Source organism: Tetrao urogallus (assembly GCF_951394365.1).
Source record: "Tetrao urogallus genome assembly, chromosome: 8".
In the NCBI taxonomy this organism is placed as follows: Eukaryota; Metazoa; Chordata; class Aves; order Galliformes; family Phasianidae; genus Tetrao; species Tetrao urogallus.
In genome coordinates this window covers 19,052,018-19,072,868 of record NC_136821.1, presented here as the reverse complement: position 1 = coordinate 19,072,868, position 20,851 = coordinate 19,052,018, and the positions used below count along the sequence as shown (strand labels likewise).

Here is a 20,851-nt window from a genome sequence, read left to right as displayed (position 1 = left end):
CACCTAGCCTCCAGATAGGGTGCCTACAAGAGACAAGCGATCAGTCACGCAATTAGCGTGGCCCTACTCAGCACAGGGACGGGATCATGGCTGCACGCGCTGCCCGGTGTCGTGCTGTTCTCTCGGCGAGCTTCTGAAAACTCTGAGTGTAAATTTTGTTTCTGTTTCTGGTGTTTTACATGCTGTGTGCGCTGGGTGGCTATTTTGAGAAGGAAAAAAAAATAGGCAGTGTTGATGATGTTTTGAGGTCAATACCTTTTTACTTAAAATGGTGTAGCTGGAAAGCCAAAATGGTTGATGAGCTTTGAGGTTACAGTCAGAGATGAGTTGACTGTCTCCCTTCAGTCTTAGAGGTGTGATTATGTATTAATATATATCTATTTTTTGTAGATGTGATGTGAAATTGTAGTCTCTTCTATTAGTATAAATGGATTGAAGTTGCAGCTGATCACCGTGTTAGGAAAGAAAGGAAAGGAATAGATTGCTAACAATGCGAAAGACTCAAGGCTTCCTTTTCATTTCTCCTGATCAGCATGTTGCTCGCCGTGCGGCACAGCTGGGCTGTAGCAGTGCAGGCTGGGCCTGTGTGCTGCAGGGGCACCTGGGTGCTGCGAGCTGCGGTTACCCCCACCCCACAGAGCTGGGCGTCTGCTCCCGAGAGGCCTGGGAGATCAGACAGGCAGGGGCGGCGGTGGGAGCTGCGGAAGTAAGGCGATTAGGAAGTTGGGGGAATTAACAACTGCAGTGTGCTCCTACTGCTGCAGGTACGGCTTTCAGATACCAAATGACTGGCGTTGTCACTGAGGAAAATAAGCTGCATTTTTTCATGAAGTTGTTTTGTTTTTTTTTACTCTATAGATAAATTCTGGACAAATCTATGTGGGAAAAAAGGTATACAACTTGTTTGTTCCTTCATGGTTTACTTTTTCCAAGTGAGAGAAGCAGAAAAACCCGGTGGGTGGGGGGCACTGCTCTCCTTCCTGCTTCCTTGGTAGGTGACCTCTGCTTTTAACTTCCTATTCACTCTTTCCTTAGATAGCAGAAGCTGCTGTTTGTTTTTGATATGTACAAAAGGCCTGTGCCATTTTAAATTCTTGCAGAACAGCCATTTCGTGGGCTCAGGCGTATAGGGCTCCTGGTTTGTTTCCTTGTAACTGAGTGCAGCAAATGAAATTGGCCATACTTTCTGGTGTTTCTTTAGGTGGATGTTTCTTCTTTGTGATTGCTCTGGGCTCTTAGTGCTTTTCAGCACAGAAGTAGAGAGGGATGGAAAGGGGAGCTTTTGTAAGGGTGTGATGCACTTTTTTAGAGTATCACAAAACTCGTGTTACCCTGTGACCTGTTAGTCAGTGTTGCCAAGAAGTGACCCATAAACTTCAGGCATGCTTCTCCCTACTTGCTGCCTGTTTACCAGAGGGGACAGGGAGCATGTGTTTTTGCAGTGAATAAAGCTGAAAAGGGCAAATTCTGCTTCTCTCTTTCTGTCTGCGTGCCTTTTATAGAGCTGTCTGGAAGCAGCAGTAATTGCTGCAGATTCCTCTGCAGAGATGAAAAGGGTAGAGATAGGCAGGCAGCGTGTCACCTGCATGTGTTTGGCCTAGGCATTGTTATTTTTTTCTCTCGTCTCACATCATGTTGTGTTGAAGGCAGATGTGTGCTACCTAGGAATACAGTCTTCTAGTGTTTCTGTCACAGGTGTCTTACTGTAACTTTGGCCAAGACCTTTGTTGCGTTCTGTAAAATGCAAATAGGCTTTCCCTTTTTGAGGAACTGTGTGCATAAACTTAGTTTATATATCATATATTTGTTTACTGATATACTATACAATGCAATGCAGTAACACTGCTTTATTCTTCAGGGCACTAAGTGGACCTTTTTATTTCTACTTGATTCATTACACATGTCTAGAATACCTAAAAACAAACAAATGAAAAAACTCAAGCACCACAAACCTCAAGTAGCACTGTCACAGTCTTTCTATTAACTTGATAGAATACAGTCATAGATACAGTGTATTTAATGCAGCTTTTCCTTAACCAAAATGTTGTTGTCAAGGAAAGTTACTGCTCTTGACCTTACAGTTATGATGTGTGTCTAGGTTTCAGGCAGCTTTCTCCTGAAAATGGAAGAAATGATGGTTTAAGGCTTAATAGACTTTAGATAGCATTACAGTCATGTAGTCACTGGTCATAGTGATCAGAGATGACAAGAAACATCAGGAGGATATATTGATTGGCTACCCAGTTGCTGCCAATCCTAGAAGTGGTCTTAAAGGAAACTTTATTAAAAACACTTTAAATGAGTACTTGGTTCTTCTGATTATTCTGTCACTAAAGGAGATGTTCAGATCAGATGGTGTAATTAAAAAGATTTTATTGAAGATATGTGTCTTTATTGGTATTTAACCATTGTTCTAAATGGACTAAATGCTTAAGTAGTGGTGTAATTAGCAAGAATAGATAGTCACTTATCATGCTCTCAAGTATGGCTTTCTTCAGATGTTTGCAATGGAGAGTTACCAGGGAAGAGTGTTAACAAACCTACTTGTTTCATTGATACACACAGGCTCTGCCAGTTCATCATTAAATGCTGTAAATTGATGGTGTTGGAAAGCCATGGAAATCTTTCTGCCAAATCAAAACCTACTCTTTGATCACTTTTGGTAATTGAGAATAATCCAAAGAACAATTGCAGATGAGTAATCTAGATTTAAAAAACGTGGCAAAATTTATTACTCATAATCAAATAATTAACAGGTTTTAAAGGAATGAATATCATTTCCTTTGAAGAATGTGCTCAGAATATCACCAGTCTAGTTTGCAAATGTACAGAGTTCTTTGTCAAACTCTTTCTGCATACAACTTTGTAGTCCACAACTCAGGAAATCTGTTTTTAGCAAATGCTTTATTATTTAAGCTCTTAATTTTGTGAGTTCAGAGTTAAATTTTTGTAAGTAGGATATGGTCAAAAGGGTTATTATTCACTGTTAATACTTCTCCTGCGGAGTATGTTCTGTTGTGGCTGTTTTGATTGATAGAAGAGGACCTTGGTGGGAAAAGACCCTGCAATTCTAGATTTCAGCATGGGAAGTATGCTCAGCTCTTCCTTAGCTCAGTATTGTTTTTGAGTTTACTGGGCATGGGGAGGGATCTTGGATGTGGGGGATTCTTTGTCCAAGTGAACTGTTCTGCAGTTTGGGCACGGCAGGTATTTCTGTTGCTATACCCTTGACCTGATCTGTTGAACTCGGTTTTTCTCTAGTTAAGGAGCGTGGAGGAAAGGAGAAGATACAGTGGTACCAATTTTCAAAATGTAGCCTCATTATTGCTGTTGCGGGGTGCCCATTCCAAGGTAAAGGATTTCAAGATTCTTGTAATATACTGTACAGTTTTTCAGTGGTCTTTTTTTCCCCCCCCTTTGTTCATTGAGCTAAATATTATTCAGAGGACTGAGGACCTTGTAGTGGTTGTTGTTCATAGTGCTACTTGCTATGCTCATGCTTCCTGTATGTGGTGCTCGTGGAATTTTGTTAGATGCTTGGTAAACAGGTAGGTAGGTACAGTATGCAATGTTGATGCTGTATCTTATCTTTACTAATTATTTTATACTTGACAATTGCTGTCGTTAAGATGGGGAGAAACACTGTGAATGTAATGACAGTAATTTCAGAGGTGAAATGGGAAAAACCTATTCCGTTAAGAATTCCTGTAAGAAAAATTAGAAAGAAAAAGTGTGGCTAAAAACTTACTTGTTGTAAGGACTCATGCCAAATTAAATGTTGAATCTTATCTTCGAATAATGAACAGGACTGGAATGAGACATGGCATGTGATTGTTTCAGTGAATATTACAAAAAGATCTGCCCATCAGCACCATCAATTATTAGGCAGACTCCAGTCTTGAAAGATGTCATAGATGTGCTCCATGTTTCATCTCAGGTCTGGAATGTGATTTTTGAAGATGCTCCATGAGTTGTTTTTCATTTTTCAAGTATTTCTGTTGGCTGCATTTGTCCTTATCTTCTGTTGGTACTGTGCTGCACCTCGAGTAGATTATGATTACGGAAGTGCAGTAGATTCTTGCCTGTGTCACTAAAGAGGAGCACAGTTATTCTATACAGTACGTAGGGAAGATGTTGTCACTTAGAAATAAGAACTCTTGGTTGCTTCAGGAGGCCAGTGTGTTGCTCATGAGGTCAATTCAGTAGGACCAGAGGGACTTGTCAGAAATGAGGAATCACTGACATGCCTTGGACATGGTTGCATGCCCAGTTCAGCCCCACTGACAGTAGAATAAATCCTAGGGGAGCTATTGTCCTCTCAAGTGTATGAATCATTCCTGAGATTTGCATGAGCCATGCTAAGTTTCCATCCCTGTGGCACATACCCACGCACATGAGCATGTCTTATTGGTTTATATCCAAAATGAAAGCTTTGGTAGGCAACTTGTAAATCCGTCTCTGCTTCAGCTGCCTACAGCCATCTGATGAGGCACATAATAGCCAAGAGATCTCTAGGATAGATTACCTATATGAGAGGTGGGAAGAATGACAGAATCTTAGATTGTTACCTGCATATGCTTCCTCGCTGAGTTGGAATGGGATCATGTGGCTTGTTAATAATTCCTTCTTTAAGACGTTAGTGGAGGTTCACTCAGGAGCATGTTTCTCCACAATTCACTTTTCCTTTCCAAGTTGTTGGCCAGGTAATTGAAATCTAAAAACTGACAGTCTATAGATGGAGCCTGAAGATCATTAGATTTCTTTTCTAGCATTAAAAAATTGACTTCTGTTATTTTTCTGTAGAATAATTTGCAGAAAATAACTTATCAATCCACCAGGCGGCTCTTCTCTGTTTTGGATCATATTTCTGGACTGTTGAGCTGTTGAAAAAAGTGAAATGAATAATCTTTAGACAGCATTAAAAAAAAAAAAAAAAAAGATCTACAGTCATTTGAAAAAAAGACTGCGAAGGACTCCTGAAAATAAATGGACTGCATCTTATGGGGAGAGGGAGAAAGACACAGAAGATTTTCCCATTGTTTCAGCATGAGGAGAATTAGCATTGAATTTTAGAATGCAGGTAACCCAACAGCCTGACCAGCTCTTCCTCTTCAGGTCCTTATTTCATGGGAAATCAGTCAGAAGTTTTGGCACATTTTTTTTTCTCCCCATCAGAAAAGCATTGTTTTCTTTACATTGTATTTTAATAAGGATGCATCAGCAATCACACAGCTGTAATCTTTTGTAAAAGTTCTCTGGAAATGAATTTTACAAATCACATTTGCTATGTTCTTTTAAGCCAAAATTTGCCCATTTTTTTTCCTACCTACATGTTTTACATAGACAGAGGTCTGATCTGTCTGCCTTCTAATTCTGCAGCATTTACCAAAGCAAAATATTCTCCCTCTGTTTAGCACCCCCTCTCTAGTAGCAGCAGTAGTTGTCTTTCACTTACATTGCATTCTGATGTCCATTCTTTTGGACATTATCTAAGTTGTAAAATACCTGGGTAGTTCAAAAACCTTATGGCTAGGTGAAGGGCTAGCTAGAGGTCTGAAATTTGTTTTGAGTTTACTGTAAATACATAAAGGAATAAGAGGGGGGAAGAAATAACAACAAATGCGTCAATTTGAATTCTAGTCGCATTTCCAAGCAGTGCCTCTAAGAATACTATTAAAAAATACAAAAATAATTCATAAGCAATGTTGTGGCCTTATCTTTTTGGATCAAAACACAGAATTCAGCAATATCTTCCAGTTGTTATTCTTTGTGGTTAGGTGTGTTTGTGGGAAACAGAACTGCCTAAATTTAGGAGCTAACTTAAGTTAAAAAAAAATACAGTTTTCCCTGCGTTCCCTGTTGTGTCCTTTGATGTTACCAGCTCGGGGACTGAGAAATGCTGTGTTTTCACTATTCGTTTAACATCACTCTTGATTAATGAAATGGAATCTGTTTTTTTTCCTGACCTTGGGCTTAAGATATGTCTCTCATTAGGAATTTCCTATCACTTGCTAGTGATAGGAACAGTATCAAACAGCTAGTTTCACTTGAGCATTAGGATTTTCTAGTATTTTTTCCCTTTCCTACTTCATGTACTGCTACCATTTGACTTCAACTACGATAAAGGTTTTAAAGTCAAATGTAGTACTCCAGTTTTTCATGTCACCTGTGTGGAGGTTGTAGTAGTAGCTACCATAAAAGAAGCTAGTCCTCTTTATTGGAATTTCCAGGTTGTATATGTGGTCATGAGTAATCTGTAGCTGTTCTTAAGTGTTTTGAAAGAGCTGCAAGCTTGGAGTCTTGGTAACTGTGGCTGTAGATTTTTGGATATATAGCTATATATATGTAATACATACGCATATTGTTTGGGTATATGTAGTTTGGTATATATAGTTTGGGATTGTTTTGTTTTAAATTTCAGCTTATTTTTTGCTGTTTGTCCTGTTAACTGCTGGTTTAGCTTGGAAGGGAGCACTTTGACTCCTGCAGCCCCAGTACTGCGTCCTTGGTGGTGATGCACTTCAGAGCTCATCAAAGGGGTGGGCTGTGCTTTTGCTGGTATCTTGGAATTGAATTCTTCCTTCCCAGATTACTGGTGGTTGGCTTAATGCCATCATGCTAGCACTGCAACTTGTTTTCCAGGCATGTTAGAAGCTTTCAAGGCTGTTTCTGGTACTGTTTTCTGCGATTCCCTCAAAAAATACTGCCAAAGAAAGGTTTAGCAATACAGGTCAGCTTTGTGGTTTTTTGGATTTGTTTCTCAATTACACAACCCAAATGTTATCTTTTAACCAGTACAGGTATTTTTCTAATGTTAAAATGAAGAAATTTGCATTAATTCCATACAATTTAATGCTTTTACTGTATTCTGATTTGCCTTTTTCACATGCTTAGACTTGTGTTTTAAAGCCATGTTCCTTCACTGACTGTTGGGAGTAGCTTTGTTTCCCATTGGTTTAATAAGGTACTGAGACATAAAGCATAAGCTGTAATAAATAGGAAGTTTTATTATTAAGAAGAAGAGAATTTGATCAATGTGACTATTAGCTTGCCTCTGTACCACATACTTTGTTATGTTGGAGACAGGAGCAGTAGCTTGCTTACCTTGTTTACCTGCAGAATGAAAAAGTCTTCCTGAATGGTTCTGAAGGAAGGAAGGCTTTCAGGAGAGAGAAGAAAGAAGCTGAATTCATAATTTTATGTTTTTTATTTCCCAAATGGTATGCAAGGGAAATACATGCAGATGCACACAGAAAGAGGATGTATCTTCTTGTTGGTGGATTTGCAAGAGAATTAGGCATATGACAATTTTTGCAGGACTGCTTAAGGATTTTAAAATCTGTAGTATGTTTTGCATCTGATACATTGAAGTTTTAATTGTCTGCCAGTACACATGTGCAATGAGTTCTCACACTTGATTGTTAAGAAGTTGAACTATCATAGCATCATCATAGTAGGTTAAATACATTTTTGGGATGCTCCAAACTAAAATAGTTAACTTAAAGCCTTTCAGAATTGCAAGGCAGTTCTGTTAACTGATGCCTTCTCTACAGGAAGCTTGCTGTTCATAGCTTTAAGAGATTGTTTGATACATCTATAGGAATTATTTTTTTTTTTTTTTAAATCAAAAGTCTGCTTCCCAGACTGTTATTCTCACCATTTGAAATTGAACCTTTCTTGTTTTCCACTCCCTTTTAAATTGATATTATATAGATTTACTGATTAAAAGCATGCTTCTGTCAGGGAAGAGAATATGTGCTGGTAATATAATCAATATTAATGTGACGTGTTTAAAAAAAAAAAAGTGTAGTTCTCACACCACGTGTATCCCCATAACACTTCATTGTCTACTTGGAGCATATTAGGATATTCTGTTTACATTTTGGTTAATTGTTGAGCTCTGGTCTTCAATAGCATCGTAGAATCACAAGGTTGGAAACGACCTAGATTCATCTAGTCCAACCGTCTCCTCATCACCATTGCCACCACTAGCATTAAGTAGATAAGGCTTTGTGTTGAAGTATTTTGTTGTGCAGTTAAACTATAAAGCTATATGTGTAGAGGTCTGCTGAATGAACCCAACCAAACCACTGTACCTTTCACCTAAGCGAAAGGCGGTCAGTGCTGTCTCTGAATTCGGGGGAGCAGACCTCAGCCTGATCACGAGGGTTGCTCTCAGAAGAGTCTGGCTTCTGCATAGTGAACTTTATCTTCATCATTGAAAACTGACAATGTGTGAAGCTGTTGATCTTTCTTCATCTGGAAACTGTAATTGACTGCCAGCTAACAAAACTCCACTCAGGGTAACAAGAGAGTTGAAAATAAAGATTGAAGCTTGGGGCTCGATTCCATACTTAGTAAAAAACATGTCTGATCTGTCAAGACCTTTGAGTGTGCAGCTCTGTAATCTAGCACTGTTCAAGGTGGAGATCACAGCATGCATGTGTCCCAAAAGGTTCTGTTTACAGGAGGCTAAGACAGCAGCCGGCGCTCTGCTACACGAGGGCTGGCTTACAAGAATTGTTGCACTTCATTGTTTTCTGCTCACCAAACAATTCAAATGACTATGGAGAATTCTCTGATTCCTTACACACCTGTTTTGATAAGGTAGACATACAGTATGACTGAGGATACTGAATGCCCTGAGAAAAACCTTGTAAGTTATTTCTCTGAATTTAGAACTTTTTATATAACCCCTTGTAAAACAAATTCTCAGAAGTTTCACTCCTGCATCCTTTGCAGGATAAAGTGCTGGGACTTCTGTGTTAGAGACTGTATGCAGTTCTGAAAGATAAACTCAGAAGGTTCTGCCACCCCCCCCAAAATAAAAGAAAATACAGCAGCTACGTAGTGTTGGTTATTTTAATTTTTCAAAATGAAAAAAAAGAGGCTTTGTAGAGTGGTTACAAGAAAAGTAAGTTTTTAGAGCTCATAGTGAGGATCGGGTAATCTCAGAGACATTTTCTGTGAAAGGTAGTGGATGCCTAAATGGCAACATTTGTAGCAATGCCATTTCTTCATTTAGCATCATAAATGTGCCTCAATGAAGCACTTCTGTGATGTGATTGCATGTCCTTTGAATTGGTGAATTGAATTTCTGTAATAGGAATGAAATTAGCTCAGCTAGTCGGAGTGTATTTTTAAAACTGTATATTTAGTTTATCTTGTGAACAGCAGTTGAATTTATAAAATCTGATGTTTATTTAAAAAAAAAAAAAAAGTAGTCTTTGTCCTGCACCGTTAGCACTCTGAAGTTGCCTTTAAAAGCAGAAGCCTTGGTGTAGCAATTGGACAGATCAATATGATGGGAAAAAAGTGTTTCACTAGAGGTGTAATGACAGAAGGAGCAGCATGATAGCAAGGTGCTATAAGGGAAGGGGAAAAGATTGCTTACCTGTATCAGAAGATTCTAGATTTGTAGGGGAAAGCTCTAACAAGGAGGGACCTCCAGAAAGAAATCCTTTCCCAGTGGCAGTCAGCCCTTAAATGAGGTCTAAGAGAAGTGCAGCCAGGCTCCACCCCTTCTGGTCACACAGCTGAATTGCCTTCACTTGTGCTCCTTGGCCTGACCAGGTCCTTTCCCCAGGTGCTCAATCAGTGCTTCAGGCGGTGACTCAATGGTTCCCATACACTAGGGCTGTGAGCTGAAGAAATATAGAGAACATTATTTTCTTGAAAAAACAGCTGCATGTGGAAGTCTGTCTTAACTGAGGGAGGAAGTTTGGTAGACATCTAGGATTTGCTTTGTGTTGAGAGAAAGCTTGACTTCAGCTTTCCTGACTTGTCCTTCTTATCACATGGATGATGGAGTGTACGTGTTCATTGTGTGGTGCTCTGTGGTTCTGGACATTAAAATCCAAAAGAAAAGCGAAACTGCAGCAGTGATAATGAAGAGAATATAGTGCATTCATTAGCATGTGTGGACTTCAAAAATGGAACAGAAAAAAATGAAAAGTTGTATTTCATCTGTGTGGTGAAATACCCACCTGCCCGCTCAGTTACTCTCTTAATGGGTAGAGTGGCCCAGGAGTGTTGATCTCTTCAGTGCAGTAGTATTCCCACCTCAGCGACGCAGGCGGCGCCCTCCCCGACCTACCTTGGTTCCTCAGGTGCCCCTAAGTAATAGGTTTGAAACCCTGGAACTGGAGGGTGAGGAGGCTGAGAACAAGGTGGTGGAACAGCCTCTGAGCTTTGCTAAGGAGAGGCGGTTGGCTCCACGCTTGAAGACCGCCTCTTCTGGTAAAGAAAGGAGGGTGATAGTTGTGGGAGACTCCCTTCTAAAAGGAACTGAGGGCCCGATATGTCGTCCTGACCCCACCCGGAGGGAAGTGTGCTGCCTCCCTGGGGCACGGGTCAGGGACATCTCTAGAAAGCTGCCTGGGCTTATTCGCCCATCTGACTACTACCCCTTATTGGTAGTTCAGGTTGGCAGTGATGATGCTGCCTAGAGTAGCCTAAGGGCTGTCAGGAATGACTTCAAGGGTCTTCGGAGGGTACTGGATGGTGCGGGAGTGCAGGTGGTCTTTTCTTCTATCCCTTCAGTGGCGGGGAAGGACTCTGAGAGGATCAAAAAAACCCTCCTCATCAATAAATGGCTTAGAGGCTGGTGCAGGCAGAAGAACTTTGGTTTTTTTGATCATGGGGCAATTTACTCAGCTCCTGGCATGACGGCTGCAGATGGAGCTCAACTGTCTGCAAGGGGTAAAAGGATCCTAGCCCAGGAGCTGGCGGGCCTCATTGAAAGGTCTTTAAACTAGGTAAGAAGGGGGAAGGGGGCAAAATGGGGACTGCTGAGGTTCAGGTAGTTCAAGGTTCAAAAGTGAACTTGATGGGTGACGAGGGTGGAGTTCGAAGGGATGGAGTGTGGCAGGGGAATGCTGCCTCCCTGAAGTGTCTATACACTAATGCGCGCAGTATGGGAAATAAACAGGAAGAGTTGGAGATCTGCGTGCGGTCACATGTCTATGATCTCATTGCGATCACAGAGACGTGGTGGGACAGCTCGCATGACTGGAATGTTGTCATGGAGGGCTATGTGCTTTTTAGGAAAGATTGGCCAGCGAGGCGGGGTGGTGGAGTTGCTCTTTATGTAAGAGAGCAGCTTGAATGTATTGAACTCCACCTGGGGGAGAGTGGTGTAGCAGTGGAGAGCTTGTGGGTAAGAATCAAGGGGCGGGCTGGTATGGCTGACACCGTTGTGGGTGTGTGCTACAAGGCCCCCTGATCAGGAGGAGGAGGTTGATGAGGCCTTCCACAAACAGTTGGAAGCAGCGTCACGATCCCAGGCGCTGGTGCTTATGGGGGACTTCAATTATCCAGATATTTGCTGGAAAAGCAATGTGGCCAGGCATGCGCGGTCCAGACGGTTCCTGCGATGTGTTGAAGACAACTTCCTGATGCAGGTGGTTGAGGAATCGACGAGGAGAGGGATACTGCTGGACCTTATTCTCACTAATAGAGAAGGGCTTGTCAGGGAAGTAAAGGTCGGGGGTAGCTTGGGTTGTAGTGACCACGAGATGATGGAGTTCAAGATCCTGAGTGGAAGAAGTAAAGCAAAAAGTAGGATTGCTATCCTGGACTTTAGGAGAGCCGACTTCCATCTCTTTTGGGACCTACTTGGAGCTGTCTCATGGGCTAGGGTGTGGGAAGACAAGGGGGCCTGTGAGAGCTGATCGGCATTTAAGCAGCTCTTCTTCCAAGCTCAGGATCGGTGCGTCCCTGTGAGGAAGAAATCGGGAAATGGTGGCAGGAGACCTGTGTGGATGAGCAAGGAGCTCATGCACAAACTCAAAGGAAAGAAGAAGGCCCATGAAATGTGGAAAAAGGGTCTGACTACTTGGGAAGAATACAGGAATGTTGTCAGGGTCTGCAGGGATGCGACAAGGAAGGCTAAAGCCTGCCTGGAATTAAATCTGGCAAAGGGGATAAAGGATAATAAAAAAGGGTTTTCCAAGTACATTAACAGTAAAAGGAAGACTAGGGAGAATGTGGCTCCCCTGCTAAGTGACGGGGGTGTTCTGGTAACGGGGTATGCTGAGAAGGCGGAGATACTGAATGCCGCCTTTGCTTCCGTTTTCAGTGAAAAAGCTCCCCCTCGGGAATCTAAGACCCTGGAGGTGAGTGAGAGGATCTGGGGAATGGAAGACCCCCCTTCTGTCAGGGAAGAGGTGGTCCAGGAGCGCCTAGGCAACATCAATGTTCACAGATCCATGGGACCCGATGGGATTCATCCACGGGTGCTGAGGGAGCTGGCAGAGGTGATTGCTGAACCACTTTCTGTCATCTTTGAGAAGTCTTGGAGGACGGGGGAGGTGCCTGAAGACTGGAAGATAGCCAGCATCACCCCGGTCTTCAAAAAAGGCAAGAAGGAAGACCCAGGCAATTATAGGCCAGTCAGCCTCACCTCTGTCCCTGGAAAGGTGATGGAACAGCTTGTACTGGATGTCATCTCCAGACAACTGGAAGAAGAGGAGGTTATCAGGAGTAGTCAGCACGGGTTCACAAGGGGGAGGTCGTGCTTGACCAACCTGGTAGCCTTCTATGATGTTGTCTCTGGCTGGGTGGATAGGGGGAGAGCAGTGGATGTAGTCTACCTTGATTTCAGCAAGGCGTTTGATACTGTCCCCCACGACATCCTTATAACAAAGCTGAGGAAGTGTGGGATAGATGAGTGGACAGTGAGGTGGATTAAGAACTGGCTGACTGGCAGAGCACAGAGGGTCGTTGTTGGTGGTACAGAGTCCGGTTGGAGGCCTGTAACTAGCAGTGTTCCTCAGGGATCTGTGCTGGGTCCGGTCTTGTTCAACACCTTCATCAATGACCTTGATGAGGGGATAATGGCCACCCTCAGCAAGTTTGCTGATGATACGAAGTTGGGAAGATTGGCTGGCACGCCTGAAGGCTGTGTTGCCATTCAGCAAGACCTGGATAGGCTGGAGAGCTGGGCAGAAAAAAACCGGATGAGGTTTAACAAAAGCAAGTGTAGAGTCTTGCATCTGGGGAGGAATAATTCCATGCACCAGTACAGGCTGGGGGATGACCTGCTGGAGGGGAGCTCTGCAGAGGGGGACCTGGGTGTCCTGGTGGATGACAGGTTGGCCATGAGCCAGCAGTATGCCCTTGTGGCCAAAAAGGCCAATGGCTTACTGGGGTGCATTAAAAAGAGCATGTCCAGCAGGTCGAGGGAGATAATCCTCCCCCTCTGCTCTGCCCTGGTAAGACCTCATCTGGAGTACTGCGTCCAGTTCTGGGCTCCCCAGTACAAAAAAGACAGGGATCTCTTGGAAAGAGTCCAGCGGAGGGCCACGAAGATGGTGAAGGGCCTGGAGCATCTCCCGTATGAGGAAAGGCTGAGTGAACTGGGTCTGTTCAGCCTTGAGAAAAGAAGACTGAGAGGGGACCTGATCCAGGTCTATAAATATCTAAGGTGTGGGGGACAGATTGGTGAGGCCAGACTGTTTTCAGTGGTGAGTGGAGACAGGACAAGGGGAAACGGCTGGAAACTGCAGCATAGGAAGTTCCGCACAAACATGCGCAAGAACTTCTTTACAGTGAGGGTGACGGAGCACTGGAACAGGCTGCCCAGGGAGGTGGTGGAGTCTCCTTCTCTGGAGATGTTCAAGACCTGCCTGGATGCCTACCTGTGCTACCTGGTGTAGGGAACCTGCTTTGGCAGGGGGGTTGGACTCGATGATCTCTGGAGGTCCGTTCCAACCCCTACAATTCTGTGATTCTGTGATTCTGTGATTTAGGCACATAATAAATAAACCGATACCAAAACCTGTGTACCAGTTGTACCCTGTACCATTTCCGGTGAGCCTTAACTATCCGTAGGAATTCTTGCTTCCCCATGTTTCCTAAAATAAGCAATACTGGGTATTGCAGTATCTGTTTCTGCAGTATGCGTGTGGTATGCTCAACTTACATTGGTAAATTTAAGTAAGCTCTGAACTGTTATGGGCAGTGGTTAGCAAGTAGGAATATTGAGTATTGCTAGTCTTACTTCAGTAAGTGGGTTGCTTCATGCTAAAATTGATTGTTTCAGAATGGCCAACACTTGAACACTTCTACTGCTACGAAGTGAGACAATGGCCACTTGAATGTGTTCAGTTTTTTAGCTCTTACTAAAGAGTACTTCCCCATTGAGGTATATATTATGTACGTGGTAGCAAGGATATGGTGTATAGATCTGCTTTAAGAAAGGCCTAATTGCCCAGTGTGTAAATTTGAGGAGTATTTTTGTGTAAACGAGGAAGTGTGCACTTTGTTTCTGAAAACATTGGAAGCAGTGCACAAGAAGATTATGGAAAGCAAGAATTTTAAAGAGTATTCCTGAATGTTTGGCACCGTGTGTGCACATAGTAAGGCAATCGTTTCCCCCGAGAGTTTAGTCTAAAACACATGGAAATTAGAGGAACTTCTGCTGGCCCATTTCAGGAGCAGTGTTATGACTGCAGATGATAAGCCAACTGCAATTTGAAACCAGTCCTGCATTCTTGCAGTGTTGGAAAAGGCCTCCAGCTCCCTATGAGGCTCCCCACTTCACGAACAAGAACCTGGCGTGCTGTGCCAGCCACTTGTGCCTTGGTTGTCAAAGGAAGATTCTACCAGCATGTTTTCCACATGTCTCCTTTCTGACTGTTCTTTGCCTGGTGTGAAGGAGTGCTGGTACTCTCATTCCTGCCACTGGCCTTCCCACTGGAGCAAGGCATACACTGCTGCTAAGACTCAAGCAGCTTGAATTAACAGAGTGACTGAGGCAGGACTTTCCATGCCAGGAGGCTGAGCTGCATGGCTTGCAGTAGCCAGTGTTTAGAGGGTGGTAGGTCTATCTGGTTTTTGAATGCCAAAGGTTGCTGAGATAGCCAGGAGTCGTAATAATCTGCCTCTTGTGTTCTGTTAACAGTGAGTAGAGCTCTGCTGATGCCTTGCTTGTCAGGATACTTGGCGAAAGATACTTGGTGAAAGTCCATACGGACACTCAAATGTTGCAAACTAGTTTTCATGAAAAGTAAATTCAAACCTGTTTTTTTTAATAGTATCACTGGAGTATACATCAATATTACTTCCTGTCCTTACAGAACTACTTTTCTGACAATGTATGTTGTCCTGTGTGACTGAAAAGTACAAGCTTGATAAGCTGTATCTTAGTTGAAAAAATGAGGCTGTATCATTTTGCATGGTGCTTGAGGGATATGTCTTTTAAATAGTGCATAAGGACTTTGGTATTAAATAACTTACTTAAGATAAAGCAACTGAACTGTTTCCAATTTGGAGATAAATTGAATGTTCGAGTAGTTGAAGAGATAAAAACAAAGAACACAATTTGTTTAAATATGGAAGGGTGTTTGTCTAGATGATCTTTGAGACTGATTAAAAAGTCGTAAGTGATTTAAATACAAATAAGAAGGCTACACATCAGACTGCAGTCTACTATTGTAGCTGAACTGCTGAGCTCATCTGGGTGCATCAGAAACTCCTTTTGTTCATCCATTCCCCTCCACCTTCTTTCTTCTGCTGATGCCAGGGGCGTTGCTTTACCCCCTGTCTGTAGGAGGCACCACCTGTGTGAAGGACTCTGCTACTCCTGGCTCCTTTCATATAGCTGATCCTGTTTCTTGATTCCTTGCCCTTCCAGTAACACTGTATTCCCTTTTACATGATGGTTACTATAGCCCATGACCTCATTTTCATTTTTCCTATGATTTTTACTTGTCTAGCATATCAATATGTTGATATCCTAAATAATTGAAATAATACTGAGAACAAGAGCCTTGCTGAATTGAAGGTTTTATGCTGAAGAGTGTTTTGCTCCCATTGCTTGTTTTTTCATCTATTAATAATCAACTGGTTCGTGTATCATACACTGTAGGCTCCATGACTCTTACGTGCCTCTAATAGATTTTAGTTTTCTCTAGAACTGACAGGGGTATTCTGATACAGGGAAGTTTCCTCAAAATTTCTAGAATTAGTGTTAATTTGTTATTAAATAACAGATGGTGAAATGTTGACAGTTTGAGAGTACAGATTTTTCTTTTTTTGTGTGTGTGTGTAGATCAGTGGCATATTTGGTTTACTTGTAAAATATTCTACTGTAATTTAGAGAATATAATGAATTTATTTATTTGTTTGTTTAGGAGCAATGGATGAGCTTCATAGCCTGGACCCAAGAAGACAAGAATTGTTAGAGGCAAGATTTACAGGAGTAGTAAGTGGCAGCACTGGGAGTACTGGAAGTTGCAGTGTTGGAGCTAAAGTAAGTACTAAGAACAGTTATCCAGATCTTCCATTTTTGAAACAGTATTTTGTATTGTCTCTTTTACATTGCCTGTGCTATTTACTGGTAAAGGATTGGAATGGAAGAGAGTCTCAAGAAAATTATTATTAGTCACTTATTTTGATTTGAGATAGACTTCTTTATCCTGAACCATTCACATGTTTAATTGTTCTTAAAAACCCTGAAGTATAGTATTATACAGGCTCTTTTGTGGTTTTGTTCTCGTATTCATGTGGTCAGCACTGAAAGTTATTCCCAGTATTTAAAAGGAGCTATTCCTTCTGTAGATAGCCAACTACTTAACTAATGCTTGAGATAGACACACGGACCTCTGTTTTCAAAATTAATTGTTTTCTTGTTTGAAGATTTTTTATCTGTATTAGCAAAACCCAATTATTTCAACTTTTCGAGACACCTACATCAATTTTATGTATTTTGATTGTAGAATTTGTGCAGTCTGTCCTCTAGTATCAAAACCAAGATGCAGCAGTTCAGGGAAGACCTTATGAACATCAACTGCTATGGCTTAATTACCTTCTATATATTGTATATTAACCTTTAGTTAATATATTTGCCAAATAAGTTTGCTTTTATTACAAATCCCATTCAAGTTTATTTCAGTTTCCAAGACTAATTTCTGCAGTACTGTTGCCTAGATGATACTCCATTTTGGTTTTGAGTATTTGGAAGTACTTCACCAAATAAATTTAGTTATTTTTTAACATCTTTACTAATTCTTAATCTAATTTCACTCATTGCTAAAATATTTGGGAATTCTGTTTCCAAGCTCTATGTAATGCTCTTTTATTTTAAAATTTCTGTGCAAGCTTTATTAGCACTTTCCCTTTAATGTTTGATGTTTTTATTACCAGTCTGTATTACACAGCAGAATACTACCTGATAGCAGAGGTTGATGAAAGAAATCAGGTTGAATTGGTACAATGTAACTGATGCACTGCTGTCTTCTCTTCTTATTTAATTGTCTTTGAAGTGTGCCTACAAAAGATGTATGCTTTACTCTTGTAATTAAAAGAAGATTGAGGGAAAAGTCAGTAATTCTGGTTCATTTTTGTTACTTTCCTGTAACAACTTACTTCCTAATTTATTAACTCATTATAATTGCTCAAGTAATTACTTAAAATTCAGATGACTTTTTGTCCTTTTTAATGACTAGCTCTTTAAATAGATATACTCTACAAATGATCTGCAATGCACCTTGCAATATATGTTTATTTCTCTGCTTATGGGAATATGGAGGGGAATACCAATATCAATTGCAGTTTATCCCACCATTAGTGAAGTGGCAATTCTGTCAGTGTTGTTGGTTTTTCTTTTATATCTTGAACTCATTTCTTACCACTCAGTGTATCTGGGCTGCTTGGAATTTTTTTTTTTTTTAAATTTATTTTTTTATATAGTCTGTAGTCTTGTTGGTGGACATTATGAGAAGCTTATCTGATTTTTATTTAAAAAATGACACAAGCTTTTTGATCTGATGCCCAGAGGTAACTGGAAGAAGGAGATGTACTTGGAAGGCAAAAATGAGAACACATCCTCTTCACATACATACCTGATTCCACTCACTGGATTCTCATTTTCTTAATCTAGCAAGACAGTGCAGAGGCTGCAGCACACAGATGCATGCAGATTATTTTTCGAAAACATGCTAGGACTTTATTCTTCTAGTAATTAAATTGAGATGGAGTCTTGTTTATTGAGATTATTATTTGGAAGGCCTATATGCTGAATTGTTCTTCAGCTGTGGAGGAGGTAAAGTCCAGCATCTTCAAGCTTTTTCAGTAAGCAGTAGTGAATACATGAGTGTAGATGACTGAGATTATTGTTCTGACCCCGATGACGACCTACTGAAGAGTCACAAGGCACAACAAGGCATTTTTAAACCAGAAACTATTTTGGGGGAAAACACACGTTGAAATTTTGTGGGATTAATTGCATTTCTCTAGAAATCTTAATTCAGACGTGATCTAGTTATTCCAGGAGATGTCACAGATCTGTATTGTAAGCTGATGCAATGCTGGAATTGAATGCTTTGAAGCAAGTATTTGCCTTAAGTTGTTGCTTTACTTCAGAGTGTTTGTTCTGCCTTTCTATTGGAGAAGAGAATAATTCAGCAGTACAACATTTTTCTTTTAATTAAAACAAAAAAACAAAAAACAAACCTCATGTTAGCACTTCTTGTGTGAATGGAGCAGACTCTTTCAATAAAATGTCCTTGTTGCCACTCTCTGTTCAAAAGATCTCTGAAAAAATCAGCTGTGGAACATTTCTATAGAAATAATATAATTTGAAACTATTACAGTTTCCTTTTTTTTCTTCTTTTTTTTTTTTTCCTCTCCAGTAGTCTGAATTTGTTGTTCTGGGGGATGTGATTTGTTGTAAGAATATACAGTAATATTGTCAATAAGTCATTCTTTTCTTTTGTTGAATGAGTTTTAAAAACAATTGCAATAGCCTAGTGTCTGACTTAAGAGAAAGTTAGAGCCTCTTTTGAAAATTGTTAAGTCTCTCACACTTTGAGCAATATAGAATGTATAAGTCCATTCTGTAGAATCACCTTATAAGGCTCTTCCTTGGATCTTTTGCTATTTGCAAATAAGATTTTGAATGTTCCAAGGCTTTACTTGTCTCAGAAGAAATTAAAATACAGAATTGATTGCACTACATCAAAACACATAACTGTCAAATTTCTTATCCCCATTGCATATCACAGGGACTCCATAGTTCATCGGCATAAAATTTGATCACTGTTAATAGTTACAAGTGTGATAGTAATGCCCTACTATTTATATGTAATACTTAACAACAGTGAGGTACTTAACAAATCTGTTCGTAATACATAAGTATTGTATTTGTCTTGCTAGGCCTCAACAAATAATGAAAGTTCGAACCACAGTTTTGGAAGCTTGGGATCTTTAAGTGATAAAGAATCAGAGGTAAGTATGCTAGGGAGATTCATTAATACCTCAAAGCTTTAATGCTAGCATGTCATAATTTATTTTCTACTCTGCTTTGCTTTATGTAGGAGCTTTTAAAGCAAAATACAAAAAAGCTAAATAAGAGAAAGCATACATTACTATGTCCCATTCTTTGGGGTTTTTCTGGTCATGAGACTAGCTTTTATTTACTATCTTTCTTCATATTCTTCTGGACTATAGGTATTACCTATATAGTCATGCCATGAGGAAAAACAGTTGAAAATGTTTAAATAATTTCCTAACTTTTTTCTAATCAACAGTAAGGCTTTCATCAACACAAATGTTGATTAATGTTTAACTGTGTCTTTGAAAATATGCCTGTAATATTTGGTGTAGAAGAATGTCATGTTACACTTGGACACATGAGATGCAGAAGCAGGATGGTTTTTCTAAGGCATGTAAATCTGATAGTTCGCTCCACTTCTTCAGTCTCTGCACATGTTTTAACCTCAAGCCATGTTTCTGGATGGGGATAATATATATATTCTACTACTTGGATTCTAAAATAGAAATGCTTCCATTTTTTAAATGGTCCCTACACAGAGCAATTCAGTGTTCCAGGTTTCTTCTGTTTTTTGAAAGTTCAATCTTAATGACATTGAATAATGAAATATGGTTGCTTGACCCATTTTCAGAAGTTGGCAGTTGTATTCGCTGAAATTAAATTATAATTGTAATGCCAAGTATGTTAATAAGTTTTCAGAGTTTAGTTCTTAAAATATTATCTGGTTTCTTATATGCTGTAATCTTACAGGAAGTACACTTTAAATCATAGTACTAGAAACAAGATCTTTCTCTCTTTTTTTTTTTTAATAGTTTGACATTTAAATTTTCATAATAGAGAATTTCTGTAGTAGAATGTAGAATAGAAGTGCAAAGACTTATTCATAAGGAAAGCAGCAGCATATTTTGATGTTGTGAGAAAAAGCTGCTGTATGGTAAGCAGGTATCAAAAGAAAAAAAAAGTACGAATGCAATTCTTAAAATCATTGAAATGGATTTGTAGCAACAATCTCAGTTTCTTAGCACATTGTAGTGGTGCATTAATCATTCTGGGTTTTTCATTGCTAAATTAGGAAGAAAAAAATGTCATTCTCACTTAGTTTTCAAAACAGGGCAAGCTTCCCCCAAAACCATTTTTGTTTTTTATTTTATATTTCATTTTTGCTTTCACAGTGCATCTCAGCAAATACAACTATAAGAATTGTAGTCTTTTTTTTTTCTCTGCCAGATGCACCAAGAAAAGGGCAGCATAATTGAATAATAGTTTGAAGAGATACTTTACAAATTAAACTTGGATCTGCAGAATATGGATCTGCAGAATAACTTGAAACAAGCATTGCAAGCAATAAATGTTAACTGGCAATTTGAACTTAATATCTAGACCTGTGTTTCAGCTTCTTTTTAAGCTTATATGTTGTTACTATTTTATGAAATGCTTTATTGCTGTGGAGCATAATTTGAGTACGTATTAGCTGCTTGTAGTTAAGCTAAATTGGCTACCTCAGTCTGTGAATAGGTGCTTCTGATAGGTTTTCAGTATTTTGGCCTTCTTCCACCATCCCTTGTTCAAGTGGAT

At 40.2% G+C, this 20,851-nt stretch overlaps 1 protein-coding gene across 1 annotated transcript in view; it reads left to right on the top strand.

The window, feature by feature from the left end:
* TLK1 (tousled like kinase 1) overlaps nucleotides 1-20,851 on the top strand; it is a gene marked incomplete at both ends in the record, with an annotated part of 66,925 nt that overhangs the window by 11,962 nt on the left and 34,112 nt on the right. Inside the window, 2 exons of the mRNA XM_079538990.1 lie at nucleotides 16,137-16,255; nucleotides 19,159-19,230. Coding sequence (XP_079395116.1) covers nucleotides 16,137-16,255; nucleotides 19,159-19,230 — 191 coding nt within the window. The remainder of the gene's footprint in view (nucleotides 1-16,136; nucleotides 16,256-19,158; nucleotides 19,231-20,851) is intronic.